Genomic DNA, 17,967 nt, shown 5'->3' with positions numbered 1-17,967 from the left:
ATTTATCAACCAACATATAACTGCAAAACACTGCTCTAAATGCTATGTGACATACATAGACACCTAGGACACAGGCTGCTCTTTAAAAGTTTACAATGTAATGATGAAGACAGACATAAACAACCCTTATTATAAGGAAAAATGAAAGATGAGCATGGACAAATAATTTCAACCTGGGACACTGACAAGAAGATGACAGATCAAAGAGTATGTGTGGTGAACCTTGGAGAATGAGTGTAAGTTTCCCAAGTGGCAGAGCCACCTCACTGCACAGCTCCAGGAGACAGGTGGCATCACAAGGTGATCCAGCTACATGGAGAAGGGGTAAAGGCCAGACCCAGCTAAGGACGAGCATGAGCAAAGGCAGGAAAGGCATACTAGAATGTTCAGAGAAAGGTGAATTACAGGGTCCAGCTGAAAGGTGTGGGGCAGTAGCAGTGGAGAGAAACATGAGACAAGATTGGATAGGGCCGTGTTAGGGGAGGGTTTTGGAGTAAGCTAGCATAAACGGAACCATTCAGCTTGTGCTTCAGGAAGGGAAATCTAATAGAAATATGGACACTGAGAAAGGAAAGAGGCTAGAGGCAAATTATGACTTGAATGAGAAGAGCCTTGAATGAGGCACCAGAAATGAAAAGAGAATGAAGAGACTGGCAACAGGAGCCACTGCGGCCTCTTGGCCACACAATCTGTCACTCTCAGATCAGTCACCTGGTTTAAGGTCTTCAGGAAGTGAAAATATTGTTACTTTAATGGTTTTAGTACATCTCATAATAAGCCTTCGAGCAAATCTTCCCATGCTCAGTACCTTCACTTTCCCAGTCCTGCAGCTGATCTTGATCCCTGGTAGCACTGCCCAACACCTCTCGAGGGACAGGTTCCATCCGTGCGTCCACTTTCTCTGGCTGGGAGGAATGGTTAAATCCTTCAATGGCCTTTTGAAAAAAGAAGTTCAGCTCCTCAAAGTTCATGGCCTGGAGCTCTGTGAAAAGTTCTACCTGTTGGGCTTCTTCCAGCTCATTCCAGAATTGCAACAGGTGTTCTTGCCCAGCTTTGGACAACCTGAGTTTGAGGGCATTAACGTTCATAATGCTCTGGTAGCCAAGTTTTGTGATAACTGGGGTGTAATTTCTGTACCTGTAAACCTGAAAGAGAAAAGAAATGAATAGCAGGTCAAAGTCCAACCTCAAAACCTGAGGAGACTTTTCCTGTTAAAAGTAAGTACATTAAAAAAAAAAAAAAGTCTTGGGAGATCCCTGTGGTCCAGTGGTTAGGACTCAGTGCTTTCACTGCCAGGGCCCGGGTTCAATCCCTGGTTGGGGAAGTAAGATCCTGAAAGCCCCACAGTGTGGCCAAAATAAATCTTTAATAAAATAAAAAATAAAAAATTTTTTAAAACCCTTGCTGTTAAGGAAATTCTGCCTTTCCATCATGATCATACTCATAAGAGATCAAACTTGTAAGACAATGCTAATTATTCTTATATACGAGGCACTGCACCAAGTACTTTACCTACATGGTCTCATGTAATTTTCAACAGCTCTATGACATAAATACTATTATTATCATCGCTTTACAGTTGAGGAGAATGAGGCACAGAGAGGCAAAGCAACCCGGCTGACTGGTGGAGCTAGGGTGTGAATGCAGACAGTCTGATCCCAGGGCTCTAGTTGCCTCTATACTACTCCTCTCTGACCACTAAGCTACTACTGAAAGAACACTTGACTGTTTAATATTTCAACCCTTCTCCTTTTATCGCTAAGGACAGAAACACAGAATTCAGAATACAACAATATCAAGAAGACAGGAACCCTATAATTATAAAAAATACATTTTATTTCAAGAGCAACTTCCACAAAGAAGCAATAAAATATGTCCACTGTCTTTACTAAGAATTGAGCCCAGGAGATTGGTTCAAGATGGTGGAACAGAAGGACGTGTGCTCACTCCCTCTTGCGAGAGCACCAGAATCACAACTGCTGAACAATCATCGACAGGAGGACACTGGAACTCACCAAAAAAGATGCCTCACATCCTAAGACAGGGGTGAAACCACAATGAGATGGTAGGAGGGGCGCAATCACAATAAAATCAAATACCATAGCCGCTGGGTGGGTGATGCACCAACTGGAGAACACTTATACCACAGAGGTCCACCCAGTAAAGTGAAGGTTCTGAGCCCCACATCAGGCTTCCCAAACTGTGGGTCGCCAAGAGGAGGTGGAATTCCTAGAGAATCAGACTTTGAAGGCTGGTGGGATTTGATTGCAGGACTTTGACAGGATTGGGGGAAGTGGAGACTCCACTCTTGGAGGGCACACACGAAGTAGTGTGTGTACCGGGACCCAGCGGAGAGAGCGGTGAGCCCAAGGGAGACTGAACTGGACCTACCTGCTAGTGTTGGAGGGCCTACTGCAGAGGTGGGGGGTGGCTGTGACTCACCACAGGGACAAGGACAGTGGCAGCAGAAGTTCTGGGAAATGCTCCTTGGCGTGAGCCCTCCCAGAGTCCACCATTAGCCCCACCAAAGAGCTCCACTGGTAGGCTCCAGTACTGGGTCTTCTCAGGCCAAACAACCAACAGGGAGGGAACCCAGGCCCACCCATCAGCAGACAAGCAGATTAAAGTTTTACTGAGCTCTGCCTACCAGGGCAACACCCAGCTCTACCCACCACCAGTCCCTCCCATCAGGAAGCTTGCACAAGCCTCTTAGATAGCCTCATCCACCACAGGGCAGACAACAGAAGCAAGAAGAACTACAATTCTGCAGCCTATGGAAGGAAAACCACATTCACAGAAAAAGAGACAAAATGAAAAGGCAGAGGATGTTGTATCAGATGAAGGACCAAGATAAAACCCCAGAAAAACAACTAAATGAAGTGGAGACAGGCAACCTTCCAGAAAAAGAATTCAGAATAATGATAGTGAAGATGATACAGGACCTCAGAAAAAGAATGGAGGCAAAGATCGAGAAGATGCAAGAAATGTTTAACAAAGTTCTAGAAGAATTAAAGAAAAAACAAACAGAGATGAACAGTACAATAACTGAAATGAAAAATACACTAGAAGGAAACAATAGCAGCATAACTGAGGAAGAAGAACGGATAAGTGACCTGGAAGACAGAATGGTGGAATTCACTGCTGCGGAACAGAATAAAGAAATGAAGACAGCCTAAGAGACCTCTGGGACAACATTAAACCAACAACATTTGCATTACAGGGGTCCCAGAAGGAGAAGAGAGAGAGAAAGGACCCAAGAAAATACCTGAAGAGATTATAGTAGAAAACTTCCCTAACACGGGAAAAGAAATAGTCACCCAAATCCAGGAAGCGCAAAGAGTCCCAGGCAGGATAAACCCAAGGAGAAACACGCCAAGACACAGGGTAATCAAACTGACAAAAATTAAAGACAAAGAAACATTACTGAAAGCAACAAGGGTAAAACGCCAAATAACATATAAGGGAACTCCCATAAGGTTAACAGCTGATTTCTCAGCAGAAACTCTACAAGCCAGAAAGGAGTGGCACAATTTATTTAAAGTGATGAAAGGGAGAATGTACAACCAAGATTACTCTACCCAGCAAGGATCTCATTCAGATTCAATGGAGAAATAAAAGCTGTACAGACAAGCAAAAGCTAAGAGATTTCAGCGGCACCAAACCACCTCTACAACAAATGCTAAAGGAACTTCTCTAAGTGGGAAACACATGAGAGGAAAAGGACCTACAAAAACAAACCCATAACAATTCAGAAAATGGTAAAATGAACATACATGTCAATAATTACCTTAAAAGTGAATGGATTAAATGCTCCAACCAAAAGACACAGGCTCGCTGAACAGATACAAAAAAAAGACCAATATATATGCTGTCTACAAGAGACCCACTTCAGACCTAGGGACACATACAGACTGAAAGTGAGGGGATGGAAAAAGATATTCCATGCAAATGGAAATCAAAAGAAAGCTGGAGAATCAATATGCATATCAGACAAAATAGACTTTAAAATAAAGAATGTTACAAGAGACAAGGAAGGAGACTACATAATGATCAAGGGATCAATCCAAGAAGAAGATATAGCAATTATAAATATATATGCACCCAACATAGGAGCACCTCAATACATAAGGCAACTGTTAACAGCTATAAAAGAGGAAATTAACAGTAACACAATAATAGTGGGGGACTTTAACATCTCACTTACACCAATGGACAGATCATCCAGACAGAAAATTAATACAGAAACACAAGCTTTAAATGACACAATAGAGCAGACATATTTAATTGATATTTAAAGGACATTCCACCCAAAAGTGGCAGAATACACTTTCTTCTCAAGTGCACATGGAACATTCTCCAGGATAATATCACATCTTGGGTCACAAATCACGTCTTGGAAAATTTAAGAAAACTGAAATATCAAGCATCTTTTCTGACCAAAACGCTATGAGATCAGAAATCAATTACAGGAAAAAAACTGTAAAAAACACAAATACATGGAGGCTAAACAGTGCACTACTAAAAAACCAAGAGATCACTGAAGAAATCAAAGAGGAAATCAAAAAATACCTAGAGACAAATTACAATGACAACATGAAGATCTATAACATATGGGATGCAGCAAAAGCAGTTCTAAGAAGGAAGTTATAGCAATACAATCCTACCTCAAGAAACAAGAAAAATCTCAAATAATCTAACCTTACACCTAAAGGAACTAGAGAAAGAAGAATAAACAAAACCTGAAGTTAGTAGAAGGAAAGAAATCATAAAGATCAGAGCAGAAATAAATGAAACAGAAACAAAGAAAACAACAGCAAAGATCAATAAAACTAAAAGATGGTTCTTTGAGAAGATAAAACAAAACTGATAAACCTTTAGCTAGACTCATCAAGAAAAAGAGGGAGAGGACTCAAATCAATAAAATTAGAAATGAAAAAGGAGAAGTTACAATGGACACCGCAGAAATACAAAGCATCATAAGAGACTAGTACAAGCAACTCTGTGCCAATAAAATGGACAACCTGGAAGAAATGGACAAATTCTTAGAAAGGTATAACCTTCCAACACTGAACCAGGAAGAAATAGAAAATATGAACAGACCAATCACAAGTAATGAAATTGAAACTGTGATTAAAAATCTTCCAACAGGGCTTCCCTGGTGGCACAGTGGTTGAGAGTCCGCCTGCCAATGCAGGTGACACGGGTTCGTGCCCCGGTCTGGGAAGATCCCACATGCCACGGAGCGGCTGGGCCCATGAGCCATGGCCACTGAGCCTGTGCGTCCAGAGCCTGTGCTCCGCAATGGGAGAGGCCACAACAGTGAGAGGCCTGCGTACCACAAAAAAAAAAAAAAAAAAAAAAATCTTCCAACAAAGTCCAGGACCAGATGGCTTCACAGGTGAATTCTATCAAACATTTAGAGAAGAGCTAACACCCATCCTTCTCAAACTCTTCCAAAAACTTGCAGAGGACGGAACACTCCCAAACTCATTCTATGAGGCCACCATCACCCTGATGCCAAAACCAGACAAAGAAACTACAAAAAAAGAAAATTACAGACCAATATCACTGATGAATATAGATGCAAAAATCCTCAACAAAATACTAGCAAACAGAATCCAACAGCAGATTAAAAGGATCATACACCATGATCAAGTAGGATTTATCCCAGGGATGCAAGGATTCTTCAATATATGCAAATCAATCAATGTGATACACCATATTGACAAATTGAAGAAGAAAAACCATATGATCATCTCAGTAGATGCAGAAAAAGCTTTTGACAAAATTCAACACCCATTTATGATAAAAACTCTCCAGAAAGTGGGCACAGAGGGAACCTACCTCAACATAATAAAGGCCACATACGATAAACCCACAGCAAACATCATTCTCAATGGTGAAAAACTGAAAGCATTTCCTCTAAGATCAGGAAAAAGACAAGAATGTCCACTCTCACCACTACTATTCCACATAGTTTTGGAAGTCCTAGCCATGGCAATCAGAGAAGAAAAAGAAATAAAAGAAATACAAATTGGAAAAGAAGAAGTAAAACTGTCACTCTTTGCAGATGACATGATACTATATAAAGGGAATCCTAAAGATGCCACCAGAAAACTACTAGAGTTCATCAATGAATTTGGTAAAGTTGCAGGATACAAAATTAATGCACAGAAATCTCTGGCATTCGTGCCCCGGTCTGGGAGGATCCCACATGCCGCGGAGCGGCTGGGCCCGTGAGCCATGGCCGCTGAGCCTGCGCGTCCGGAGCCTGTGCTCCGCAATGGGAGAGGCCACAACAGTGAGAGGCCCGCATACCGCAAAAAAAAAAAAAAAGACACATGCATCCCAATGTTCATTGCAGCACTATTTACAATAGCCAGGTCATGGAAGCAACCTATATGCCCATCGACAGACGAGTGGATAAAGAAGATGTGGTACATATATACAATGCAGTATTACTCAGCCATAAAAAGGAACGAAATTGAGTCATTTCTAGAGACGTGGATGGATCTAGAGACTGTCATACAGAGTGAGGTAAGTCAGAAAGAGAAAAACAAATATCGTATATTAATGTGTATATGTGGAATCCAGAAAAATGGTACAGATGAACCAGTTTGCATGGCAGAAATAGAGACACAGATGCAGAGAGCAAACGTATGGACACCAAGGGGGGAATGTGGTGGGTGGCAGTGGGATGAACTGGGAGATTGGGATTGACATGTATACACTAATACGTATAAAATAGATAACTAATAAGAACCTGCTGTATAAAAAATAAATGAAATTTAAAAAAAAGAATTGCCCCCTAAAGGACAAGCAATACACACATAACAATCAAGTGATAAGGAGATGCTTTTTAAGAGCATTCCATGATAATCCAGCCAAATGTTAATAGTAATAAAAAATAGGAGAATGAGGAAATATTTAATCTACTCAGCTAATACAGATAAATGCAAGAGAAGACAGGCATTGTCCAGAAAGAGTTCACAAAGTAAGTATGATCTAGCTGTGTCTCAAGGGTTGAAGAGATTATATAGACAAGATTCGGAAACAAGCAGAGCCTGGTGGCCATGAAAAGTAAACATGTGTAGGATGGAGAGCAGTAAGAAAGTTGAAGTTTTATGTAGAATGATGGGAAATGATGTAGGTTAGGGCTAACCCATGAAGAGCCTTGAAAACTAAGCAAAGGAATTTAGACCAAACAGAGGAGGTAACAGGAAGCCAACACAGATTACTAAACAGGGTCGTTCCACCATGCTTTAGAGAGATGAGAGAAAAGAGCATGGCACAAAACAGACTGTAAGGAGGGAAAATTAGAAGCAGGAAAACAAGTTAAAAGACAACTGCAGGTGTGAAAAACCAAAGAGCAACCAGATTTGTTGCAGAGGAAATAAGAGTGAAAGGGATAAATTTGAGACACACTGTAAAGAATCATCACTGCGTTGTAATTGCTTAGCTTAGATATAAAGGACAGAGGAAAAGTAGGTACCAAAGAAAAAGCAAGTATCTTCTCCTGTAAGAATAGTAAAAGGCAGTATACAAGGTAGTTGAGAGCAAAATTCTGGAGTTCAGCTTTATTTCCCTATGCCTCCGTTTCCCCACCTGTAAAGTGGGATTAATAATACTCTCTACCTCATGAGGACTATTAAACATCAAACACCATTTACAAACTCAGGTTAAGAGAACCTACATCTGTGGGTCCCTAGAAGGGGCAATAACAACGAACACTAACATATATATGGCAGCACGATTCTTATTGCTTTATAGATAGCTGCTAATCCTCAAAACAACTCTAAGGTACTGTTATTGGGATTGCTTTACAGAGGAAGAAATTGAGCCACAGAGATGACGTGCTCAAGGTCCAAAACCAGTAAAGTGACAGAGCTAGGATTCAAACCCTAACAGCCTGACTCCTAAGTTCACGTTCTTAACCATCATGCTATACTGACCCTCAGGAGAAAGACTCTGTTATCTCCATGTGCGTGTGTATGTGCATGTGTGTATGTGTGTAAAAAGAGAGGGGTGGCAAGAGAAACAGGTGATTTGTACTTTATTCAAAAATACAGACACACTTGATTTTCTTATACCTGACTCACTTTGCAAAACTGAGTTCATAAGCCAACAGAATGGAGAAAGGAAGAAAATGTACAGGACAAGTAGGAGAGGAACTTTACAGGATGAACCAGACATAACCACCTCCATGCCACAAAAATAGTATTATTTTCTCCATTAATTCTCATAAGAGGTGTGTGCATGTGTGTAATGGTAAGCAGTAGTAAATAAGAGAATTAGACAAGGATTTTTACTTTGACAACCAAAGTCTGAAAAAGTTGAAGATCTAGAAATTATGACAGAACTTGCTACATGGCCATAGCAATGCATCTGCATTAAAACAATGACATATTTGGCAGTAGCCCACCATTATCAAATATAACTTTATTAGAATTTAAATTCAAGTTTAAAAGATATTTAGTATTTCCCCCTCCTTTTCTGGTCTCCTTCCTACCTCTATATCTGCGGCTATATTATGTCCCCCAAATTGATAAGTAACCTCTTAGAGCGTTTGAAAAATAGTCATGGGGAGGAGACATGACCATTGAACCCTTTAAATGCTTCACAGCATAGCCTATTAAGTCTTTTTTAGCCCAAGCTAAGTGAGGCAACTCAATAACAGTGAAGGAACGGAAACTGCCTTCGATCCACACCTAGTTAATTTCACCAGACAACCCTTAAACTAAAGGCACTACATAATAACATACACACATTATCATAATCACTATTCCCTGATTTCAGATTTCATAAACCATGTACAAATAAATATAGCATAGGGTCAGGCCAAACTTAACAAAATCTTCGGGAAGCCATACGGCACATGTGTGCTCTGAACCCTCCAATCCCATGTTTCTGCTTGGCCAAGCCAAGGGAAAGCCAGAAATTTCAACCCTCTTCCATCACCAGTATTAAAACAAAACGAAAGTGGCAAGTAGCCTTTGTCCCACTCTCATGGCCCCCACAAGTATCTCCAATCCTTACCATCAACGCTTTCAGAGTCTTTCCCTCATTTACACAGGACACCCCAACTCACTCCCACCGCACAGTTCCAACGACTTGTCCCCACTGTAGGCCCCCCAAGCTTGGCATAACTGTGCACAAGGCCCTAGCCTGAGAACCTCAAGGCCCCCATCCCAGGTCCAGGCGAGGCTCCGCTCCCAACCGCTTGACAAACCCCTGATTGCAGACATTGCCCATGTGGGCGCCCTCATGCCAGCACTCCCAGCGGGGTCGCCGAGGCTGAGAAGCGCTGCGGGCCACACGGGAGCAGTGTGGGTGGGCAGCGCGCTCCTCGGCGTGTGCCAGGTTGCTGGCTCTTTGCACGTACGTGCGCCGCGTGTCCACGTCGCGCGCGTGGCCGTGGAAGCGTGTGCGTGGCGGCACCAGGCCCCCACCCGCCCCGGGTCCCGAGTCCCGCCGTCTCCTCCAGGGTGCCAAGAGTAGACAGCGACTGAGCTGGGAGCCCCTCACCTCTCTCGGCGCGACCACAGCTCCGCCCAGCTCCGGCTCCTTCGGCGCGGCCACTCATCGGCGTCCAGCGCCCGCTCCGAATATATACCCTCATCCAGGGGGCCGGGGCGGCGGGGCGGGCCGGGAGCTGGGGCCAGGGGGAGCGCCGGCCCCGGCCACCCCGCCCCTCCGTCGCCGCGACGAGTGGCTGCCCGCGCGGGGAGGCGTCGCAACCACCCGCCCAGACACGTCAGCGCCCACAGCGCAAGCGACGAGGCGGGCGCGGAGAGGAGCGCCGCGAAGGAGCGGGGCGGGGAGGGGCGGGGCCTCTCGCGTCACTCATTCTCCAGTCCAATGGGGATGGCGCGAGGGTCCTGTCAGTAGGTGGCCCCGCCCCCAGCGTCCTCCCGGCTGGGAGGGGTGTCCTTTGCGTTCGCTGGGTGGGGCGAGTTTCGAACCCAGCGGAGGTACCACGGCTAGGCCCTAAGATCCCCGACGTCACTGTGTTGTTCCTCGAGGTGCCCTCCTGCGGCTCCTAGTCTTTCCTGTGGCCCCACGGCTCGGGGCGCCCCCCTTTTTCCAAAACGGACCGCGGAGCTGGACTGGGAGCTGTGTCATCCGGGTTGCGTTTGTCCGACCACCCACACGGAGGGTTGCGAAAGCGCGGCAGCAGACGTCTCAGCGCAGAACCCCAGGGGCGGGCCTGTCGCGCCCTCTGACCTTGCGCTACTATTTCGTCTCAAGTTGGCCAGGTAGTCAGGGCCCTGACCGTGTTTCTGTTCTATGGTGTTTGGGGTCGCAAGCACGTGAAACCAGACCCATTTACCTTTGCACAAATAGGCACCAAAAAAAAAAAAAAAAAAACCAAGAGAGGAAATGCAAGCAAATGTATTAGGTAACCTGAGAAAATGAAAAGCGCGCGCCATAGAGACTGAGCCCGATGTCAGCTTTGTGTGACTGTGGTCTTAACCTCCCTGGGCCTCAGTATATGACACGAAAAGTGTCGTCGGACTGGTTGACCTCCAAGGCCATTGCTGTGCGACTGTTTATTATTGCCTGTATACCATATAACCTTGTGTGGATGTGCACATGCGATTATATGCTCGGCACTGTGCCTTTAAAAGCTGTGTTTATGCGTGGCACTTGGCACAGTTTCTGCAAGAAGTCCAAAATGTTGAAATACCAAAACATCTAGATTTAACAAAATACCTAAGAAATTCAGGCATCTCAGTGCCTTTCTTCCACCTTCTTGAGTGCAAGAGCCTTTTAATTTTCTTTATCAATTTCAAAATCATCCACTGCATTAAGTAACTGAAAATTTTACCCTGGATGAGTAATGCTGGTAGTTATACATTCAGGAGATTGAACACTATCTTTCATGATCACAGAATGTCATCCATTTGTTTGAAAGATTTATAGTTGTAGTGGTTATGAACATGAGATCTGCAGAATTCCAGCTTCTTTATTGCTTGGAATCTTTGGCAACTTAACTTTTCTACATCAGTTTTCTCATCTATAAAATACAGACAATAATAATTATGCCCCTTAGGGGTGTTGTGAGGATTAAACCAGTCAATACAAGAACAATGTGGAACAGAGTAAATACTAAATAAATTGTAACTGTTTTTATGTGAGTGCTTATGCTATGTCAGGCACTGTTCTAGGTCCTGAATACCTTGATATACTTACCATCATCTGGAAAACCTTTTGTTGTTTGGATCCCTGATACTATAAAGAACATTTCCCTCAAACCTTTCATGATAACTAAAAACAAAATTACTCCCATTAATGTTGCTGAGTTCCCACTTGAAGAGACCTAGAAGCCTCCCCACAATAATACAGCTTTGTGACCTTTAAGGAAGGGAAGAGAATGTAAGACAATTGCTTTCTAAAAATATACTGGGTGTCACTCATCTACATTTCTACTCCCTGAGGAAGAAATATATGAGAATTTAGAAAAATTTGACGTAGGAGACCAGATTCAAAATCACAGTTCAACCCTGATTTCTTCCTTTATAAAATGAGGATAATACCTAACTCACATGGGTGTAGTAAAAATTAAAAGATAAAGACTCTGTAATAGTGTCTGGAGTATTATAGGCATTCTATAAATCTTAGATGAATGAATGAATAAAGAGAAAAATCACTATTAAAGAGTTCATTAAAGAAAAGAGGAAGAACTGAGCCCAACACAAGTGTTTTCAACGAACTATTATAAAATCAAATTTTTACTTTTACCCTTTGTGCTAAAAATATTTTTCTAGTTTCTAGGCATAAAAAGGGCCATAATCTCATCTTACCAGATAAATATCCAGAAATGTCTTACCTAAAGAGTTATTTCTGTCTTTTAAAATATTTTTTATATACATAGTCTTTTAAAAACTAACAGCAGTGACTTCCCTGGCAGTCCAGTGGTTAAGACTTCATGCTTCCACTGCATGGGGGTGTGGGTTCGATCCCTGGTTGGGGAACTAAGACCCCGCATGCCACGTGGGGCAGAAAAAATTAATAAAATAAAATTAAAAAATAATGGCAGAGAAGGCGAGGATGCTCACTATCCATGATTATTTAACATTACACTGAAGATCTCTTCTAATGCAATTAAGAGGAATTGTAAGAAACTTAAGAATTAGAAAAGAATAAGCAGAACTACCTTGAATTTCAAATGACATGAGAGTACCTGGAAAACTCTAGAAAATCAAAAGATTAATTCAAACTATGAGAATCAATGATAAGACTAAATCATAAAAGATTTCAGTAAGGCTATAAAATGAACAGATAGAAGTCAATCGTTTTCATATACACAAACAACTACTTAGAAGACATGATAATAGAGGAAAATCCCATTTACGATAACAACAAAGGACATTAAATGTAACACAAAATGTGCAAAACCTGTATAAAGAAAGCTGTAAAACATTCCTACACAAAAGCCACAAAGATACTTGATAAAAGGAAAAACACCCTTTGTTAGTGTATAAATTACACTCCATCTTATAAATGTATAAGCTAGACAAGCTGATACCAAAGTGCTCATGGAAAAAGAAACATGAAAGGATAACTAGGAAAACACTGAAAAAAAAAAAAACTACAATAAGAAGCCTACCTACCCGATACCAAAATTTTCTATGAAACCTCTATAATTAAAACAATGTGGTAGATTGTGAATAGCTGTGAACAACATGAACAATTGTGAATAGATAGTCAAATGGAATAGACTAGACAGTCCAAAATAGGCCCAAGTACTATATCATAAAGGTGGCATCTCAAACCACTGTACTTTTGAGTAAATGGGACAACTAGGTAGCCACTTGGAAAAAGATGAAACTAGATCCATACTTCACACCATTCATAAGAAAAAACTCCAAACACATCAGAGATCTAAGAGTAAAGTATAAAATCATACAGGTAGTAGAAGAAAACATGGAATACTACATAGCTACATGGAATACTACAAAAAACAAAAAGAGAGACTGATACGAACCGAAAAGGGGTGACTTTCAGGACATTGGTATGTGAGAAAAAAAGCAAAGTGCAAACAAGTATACATAATGAAAGAAGGGGAAATAAGAAAATGTACAAACATCTGCTTATTTTTGGAAACAAAACAAAGCAGGAAAGACAAAACAGAAACCAATAAGATTAGTTACCTGCAGAGGGTGGGTAGGAATCAAGTGGAGGAATGGGGAGGGAAGTCGCACTTTTCTAAATACAACTTTCTGTATAGTTTTGACTTTTGGAACCCTGTTAATGCTTTACATATTCAAAAAATGAAATAAAAATAACAAAGAGGGAGGTTGAACCCTGAAACAGAAACCAAAGAGAAACAAATCAACCTAATTATATCTTAAATAACATAACTTTTTAAGAAGGTTCCTTGGGGGAATTAACCCAAGTAACTTTTGAAGACAGTATTTTTTCACAGCTTTATTGAGGTTGAGTTAAAATAAACTACAGATATTTAAAATGGACAATTTGGTGATTTTGACATATGAATATACCTGTGGGCACAGTATTTTAACTTTCTACCCTCAATCTAAAGACAAAATGAATTGTAAACAAGTGTTAAACTAGTTAGTAGGTTGGCTTTTCACAGTGGTGTGGGTTAGCAATTCTGAAACTTTTGTTTGTATCGTGGAGGTGAGCAAATGACAATATATTGAAGATAATGAGAGAGAAGTTACTTCTGGAGAAGAAAATTACACATATGGAAAGGCAGAGAGGCTAGAATTACCTCTTTAGTGCAGATTGGAATTGAAGTTAGCATGAACTCATGATTATTAATCCCAGTACAGAAATTGCATACTTATGTGTGTATATGTGATAGAAATGCATATTTGGGGGAAAATGCTAGCAATTAGTGAATTGGGTAACGGGTATATGGAGCTTCTTTGTACTGCTCGACAATTTCTCTGTAAGGTTGAAATTATATAAAAATTTTAAAGTTCAAAAAATTAGAATACAACTAATGGTGGAGTTCTTCACTATCAGTCCAAACAAAAGAAGAAAATCTTTAACCCACGGAGCACACAGCTCTGGAGGAAAGGACCGAGGGTGTGAGAGTCAACAGAATCGTTTGCCTGTCCCCTGTCACATGCCCTCAATCACCGGGTCGGAAAGCCTCATCACCTGGGAAGCTGTAAATGCCACACAGTGCTGTTTTGGGTGACAGCTGTGCTCCCTTAGGACAGGAATAATGCTAGGAAAGTGTTTTTCTCTAATTCTCAACCTTCCAGTTGAAAACAGTGAGGCTTAGATGAGGAGTATGGAAACGTGTTGTGCAGAGTGGGGAATGGCCTGGAATCCCTGGATATTTATATGGATGTCCCTGGGCTTGAACTATTCTCTTAAGAACAAACTGGCACATTTTTCAGTATTCAATCAAGAACAAATAGATGTTTTTTCAAAATATGTTTATTGGGTTGTTCTGTGCCAGTCCTTGTGATAGATACCAAGGGGAATCAAAAGCTAGGGCCTGGGTCCCCAGGGAATATATAAACATGGGGGAGATGTTCCTTTTTCAAGCCAAGGGGCCATAAGTGCCACAGTGAATGCACAAATGAAGGATTTCAGAGCTCAGAGGAGGGAGAGAATAAAATAAAGAAATGTCTTAAAAGGATAGGCCAGGGCTTCCCTGGTGGTGCAGTGGTTGAGAGTCCGCCTGCCGATTCAGGGTACACGGGTTCGTGCCCCGGTCCGGGAAGATCCCACATGCCGCGGAGCGGCTGGGCCTGTGAGCCATGGCCGCTGGGCCTACGCGTCCGGAGCCTGTGCTCTGCAACGGGAGAGGCCACAACAGTGAGAGGCCCGCGTACCGCAAAAAAAAAAAAAAAATGGATAGTCCAATAGGGTTTGAGAGAGCCAGGAGGTGAGAAGCCTCACTCTTTAAGGCACCACCCCTTGATCCTCAGCCTTAATAATGGGGCTTCTATGAGCCAGTTATTTGTTTTCACACTGGCAACACCTGATGCCTCCTTAGCAAAAGAAACCAAGGAATTTGTACTCAGAGAACTTAGCAAGACATCTAGTAGGGTTGGTACTAAATAAACTGTGAAATCAGAAGCATCGAAAAGGGGATATTTACCAAAGGGTACGTATTTTAGGTAGTACGTATGATCCCAGCTTGGCTTTAAAATAAAAATAGATAATACTTTCATTAGTTAGATAGATAGGTAAGATAGATTAGATAGTTGAGATAATAGGTAGGTAGAGGCTGTGAGATTAGGAAAAATCACCCTAATTCACTGAACTTCCGTTTCCTTATCTACAAACTAGAGATAACAATACGTGCAATATAAGAGAATTAAAAGAGAAAGGACCTAGCACACAGCAATTATTCAGTAAGTGTTAGGTGAATTAATAAGAGAAGGAAAAAAAAGTAAAGAAAATAAGGGAAATGGAGTGGTCCTCTATTAAACAGACAGAATCATGTTGGGATTCCAAGAAAGGTGTTTTAAATGGGCTATTATCAGACACATTCAAAAATTCAGAAGTGTGTACCAAAGAAGATCTTATGTTTTGTCTTTTAGGGACAATGGGATTCCGGTGACTTTGGGGTGTTTTCTAAATTTACTAAAGTGAAAATTATTTTACAATTAAGAGAATATATATTTTTTAATTTCAGAAAAGCAGGTATGTTACTTAACAAGTAAAGAGGCTACTTGCTTGCTTGTTTTTCCCTGCAGTTGTATCGGATATGTGCCAGTCTGTCCACACTTCCTTTTGTAGTACAACCAGTGAGGATCCCCACAGACTTTTCAAACAGTGGGCTGGTATTAGTGAGCATACACCAGGAGTCCTCCCTTCATTGTCCTGAATGTGATGGCCTCAGCTAGGCCCCTGAACATCTAAAGGACCCAGGTTATTTCCCAGCAGTTCATCAGATCACCAGGAGGTCTGGCTTAGCTCAAGGCTCGCATGAGTGTTTCATGAGATCACTATTTCCAAGAGACAAACAGATGAGTGGTGGAGGAATCAGGGCTTTGACTTTCCTGTTGATATTTTCCTAGAACTTGAGTCATCCTAACTTAATAGCTCATCACTCCTCCCACTCTCTAAATTTTCTGTAGCTCAGGCTGTGTTTTGAAATATTGTGAAATAACGAATACACCCTGTTATATATATATATATATATATATATATATATATATATATTTACTCAAAGTACAGCCCCTCTAAACTGACTATAATCTAGGAAGTAAATAAATAACAGGAAGAAATGAACCAGGGAAAGAGTAGATGAGTGCTGTGTGTAATCATTACAGAGATACACAGCCTCAGGACTCCAAACTGAGTAGGCTGTTATGGTGTGGGAGAGTGGACTTTAAATTCCATTCCAGTGCTGTTAGCCAGAGATTGTCTGGTCCATCTCCCTTAATTAATAGAAAAGGAAACAAAACCCACCTAAAGTTAAGTGATTTATTGAAGGATAGAACAGATAATTAAGAAGCAGAACCAAACTTAGAAGCCTAACACTGTATAACAGGGTTTTTCTGGATTTAATGAGTGGAAAAATAATCCAGTCATTAAAAACCTCAACCACCATAATACATGTTTCGAGTGTATTTTCTTCTCTTCAAGCTAAAAGGCTCTCTACCATTCTGAGTCCTGGGTCAAATATTTAAGGCACCCTCTTCGGAGGCCACTTAGCTGGATATTTCTAAAGCACAGGGGGGCTGTCCCCAGGGGAAATTCCTTAGAAACTTAGCCTAGAATGGCATCTGGCCAGCACTGAAACCAGAGCTGCAACATATTTTGTTCTAAACCTGTCTCACCACCTATCTGGTCATTGTTCTTTTATGCCTCTCAACTCAATATGAATGACAAACCAAGGTAGAGCATAAGTTGTTATTGTTGGAGATATCTCCTAGTCACCTATTCCTTCCTTATGAATCTACTACAGCTGAAATTTACTTTATATTTTCCAGGTAATATCTTTATTTTTATTTTTTTTTTTTTTTTTTTTTTTTTTTTTTTTTTTTTTTTTTGCGGTACGCCGGCCTCCCACCGCTGCGGCCTCTCCCGCTGCGGAGCACAGGCCCGGGACGCGCGCACAGGGCCCAGCCGCTCTGCGGCATGTGGGATCTTCCCAGACTGGGGCACGAACCCGTGTCCCCTGCATCAGTAGGCGGACTCCCAACCACTGCGCCACCAGAGAAGTCCCTCAGGTAATATCTTTAAATAAGGAAAAGATAAAAATGGCATGTCACCTCCGAGAAATCTCAGGCACAGCAAGGAGTTCCACACATTTTTTTTTGTTCCAGACTCCACCTCTCCACTTGGCCTGTGTTACTTAATATTAATAGAAAAAAGACCTAAAATCGCAATAAAAGTCTCTGATAGTGCCAACTGGCTTAGCATCAAAATTGAAATACAAAATGCAGTTTCAAAACTTACTTGGTTCTTAGAGCTGCTGGGTAATTATTTCCTCTACCTCTCAACAGCACTCATTTATTCATTCACTTTGTTTTTGGCCGCTTAGCATAATAGGTAAGAATATGGACTCTGAAGCCAGAGAGGATGAGTTTAAGTGCTGACTATGCAATTACTTAGCTGAATGACCCTGAATTAATTGATGTCTCTGTCCCTCATCCCCCCATCTGTAAAATGGGGATAATGATAGGACCTACCTACTAGGGTTGCTGTGGGGATTAATATTTTTAAAGTGCTTAGAGCAGTTTCTGACTCAGAATAAGACCTTGGTAAGCTTTTGTTTAAAAACTAATATTTACTAAGTTTGGCTTACTGGGTGTCAGGTATTGGGACTAGAATGGTGCAGCAGACAGACTCTAAAGTAAATCCCATGATCCCTGCCTCCTGGATTGTGTAATCCCCTCCCCTCGAAGGTGGGCAGGACCCATGACTCGCTTCCAATAGAATATGGAAAAGGCGATGAGATAATTATTCCCATGAATACATTATGCTATATGACAAAAGTGATGGGATGTCACGCCAATTATTAGG

At 41.6% G+C, this 17,967-nt stretch overlaps 1 protein-coding gene across 4 annotated transcripts in view; it reads right to left on the bottom strand.

The window, feature by feature from the left end:
- The window catches only part of UAP1 (UDP-N-acetylglucosamine pyrophosphorylase 1), a 38,240-nt gene extending 28,505 nt beyond the window's left edge, over positions 1-9,735 (bottom strand). For 3 of the 4 annotated variants that reach the window (XM_082612711.1, XM_082612712.1, XM_082612713.1), the window contains exons 1-2: positions 9,526-9,683; positions 809-1,145 (exon numbers count right to left, since the gene is read on the bottom strand). In XM_082612711.1, the coding sequence (XP_082468837.1) occupies positions 809-1,088 (280 nt within the window). In that variant the 5' untranslated portion in view covers positions 1,089-1,145; positions 9,526-9,683. Of the gene's footprint in view, positions 1-808; positions 1,146-9,525 lie in introns of all 4 variants that reach the window. The other variant, XM_082612714.1, reaches the window with a different exon arrangement.
- Between the last annotated feature and the right edge of the window lie 8,232 nt (positions 9,736-17,967).

Source organism: Mesoplodon mirus (assembly GCF_964341445.2).
Source record: "Mesoplodon mirus genome assembly, chromosome: 3".
NCBI classification, from domain to species: Eukaryota; Metazoa; Chordata; class Mammalia; order Artiodactyla; family Ziphiidae; genus Mesoplodon; species Mesoplodon mirus.
The sequence above is the reverse complement of the archived record's forward strand: the minus strand, read 5'-3'. Positions and strand labels throughout refer to the sequence as shown.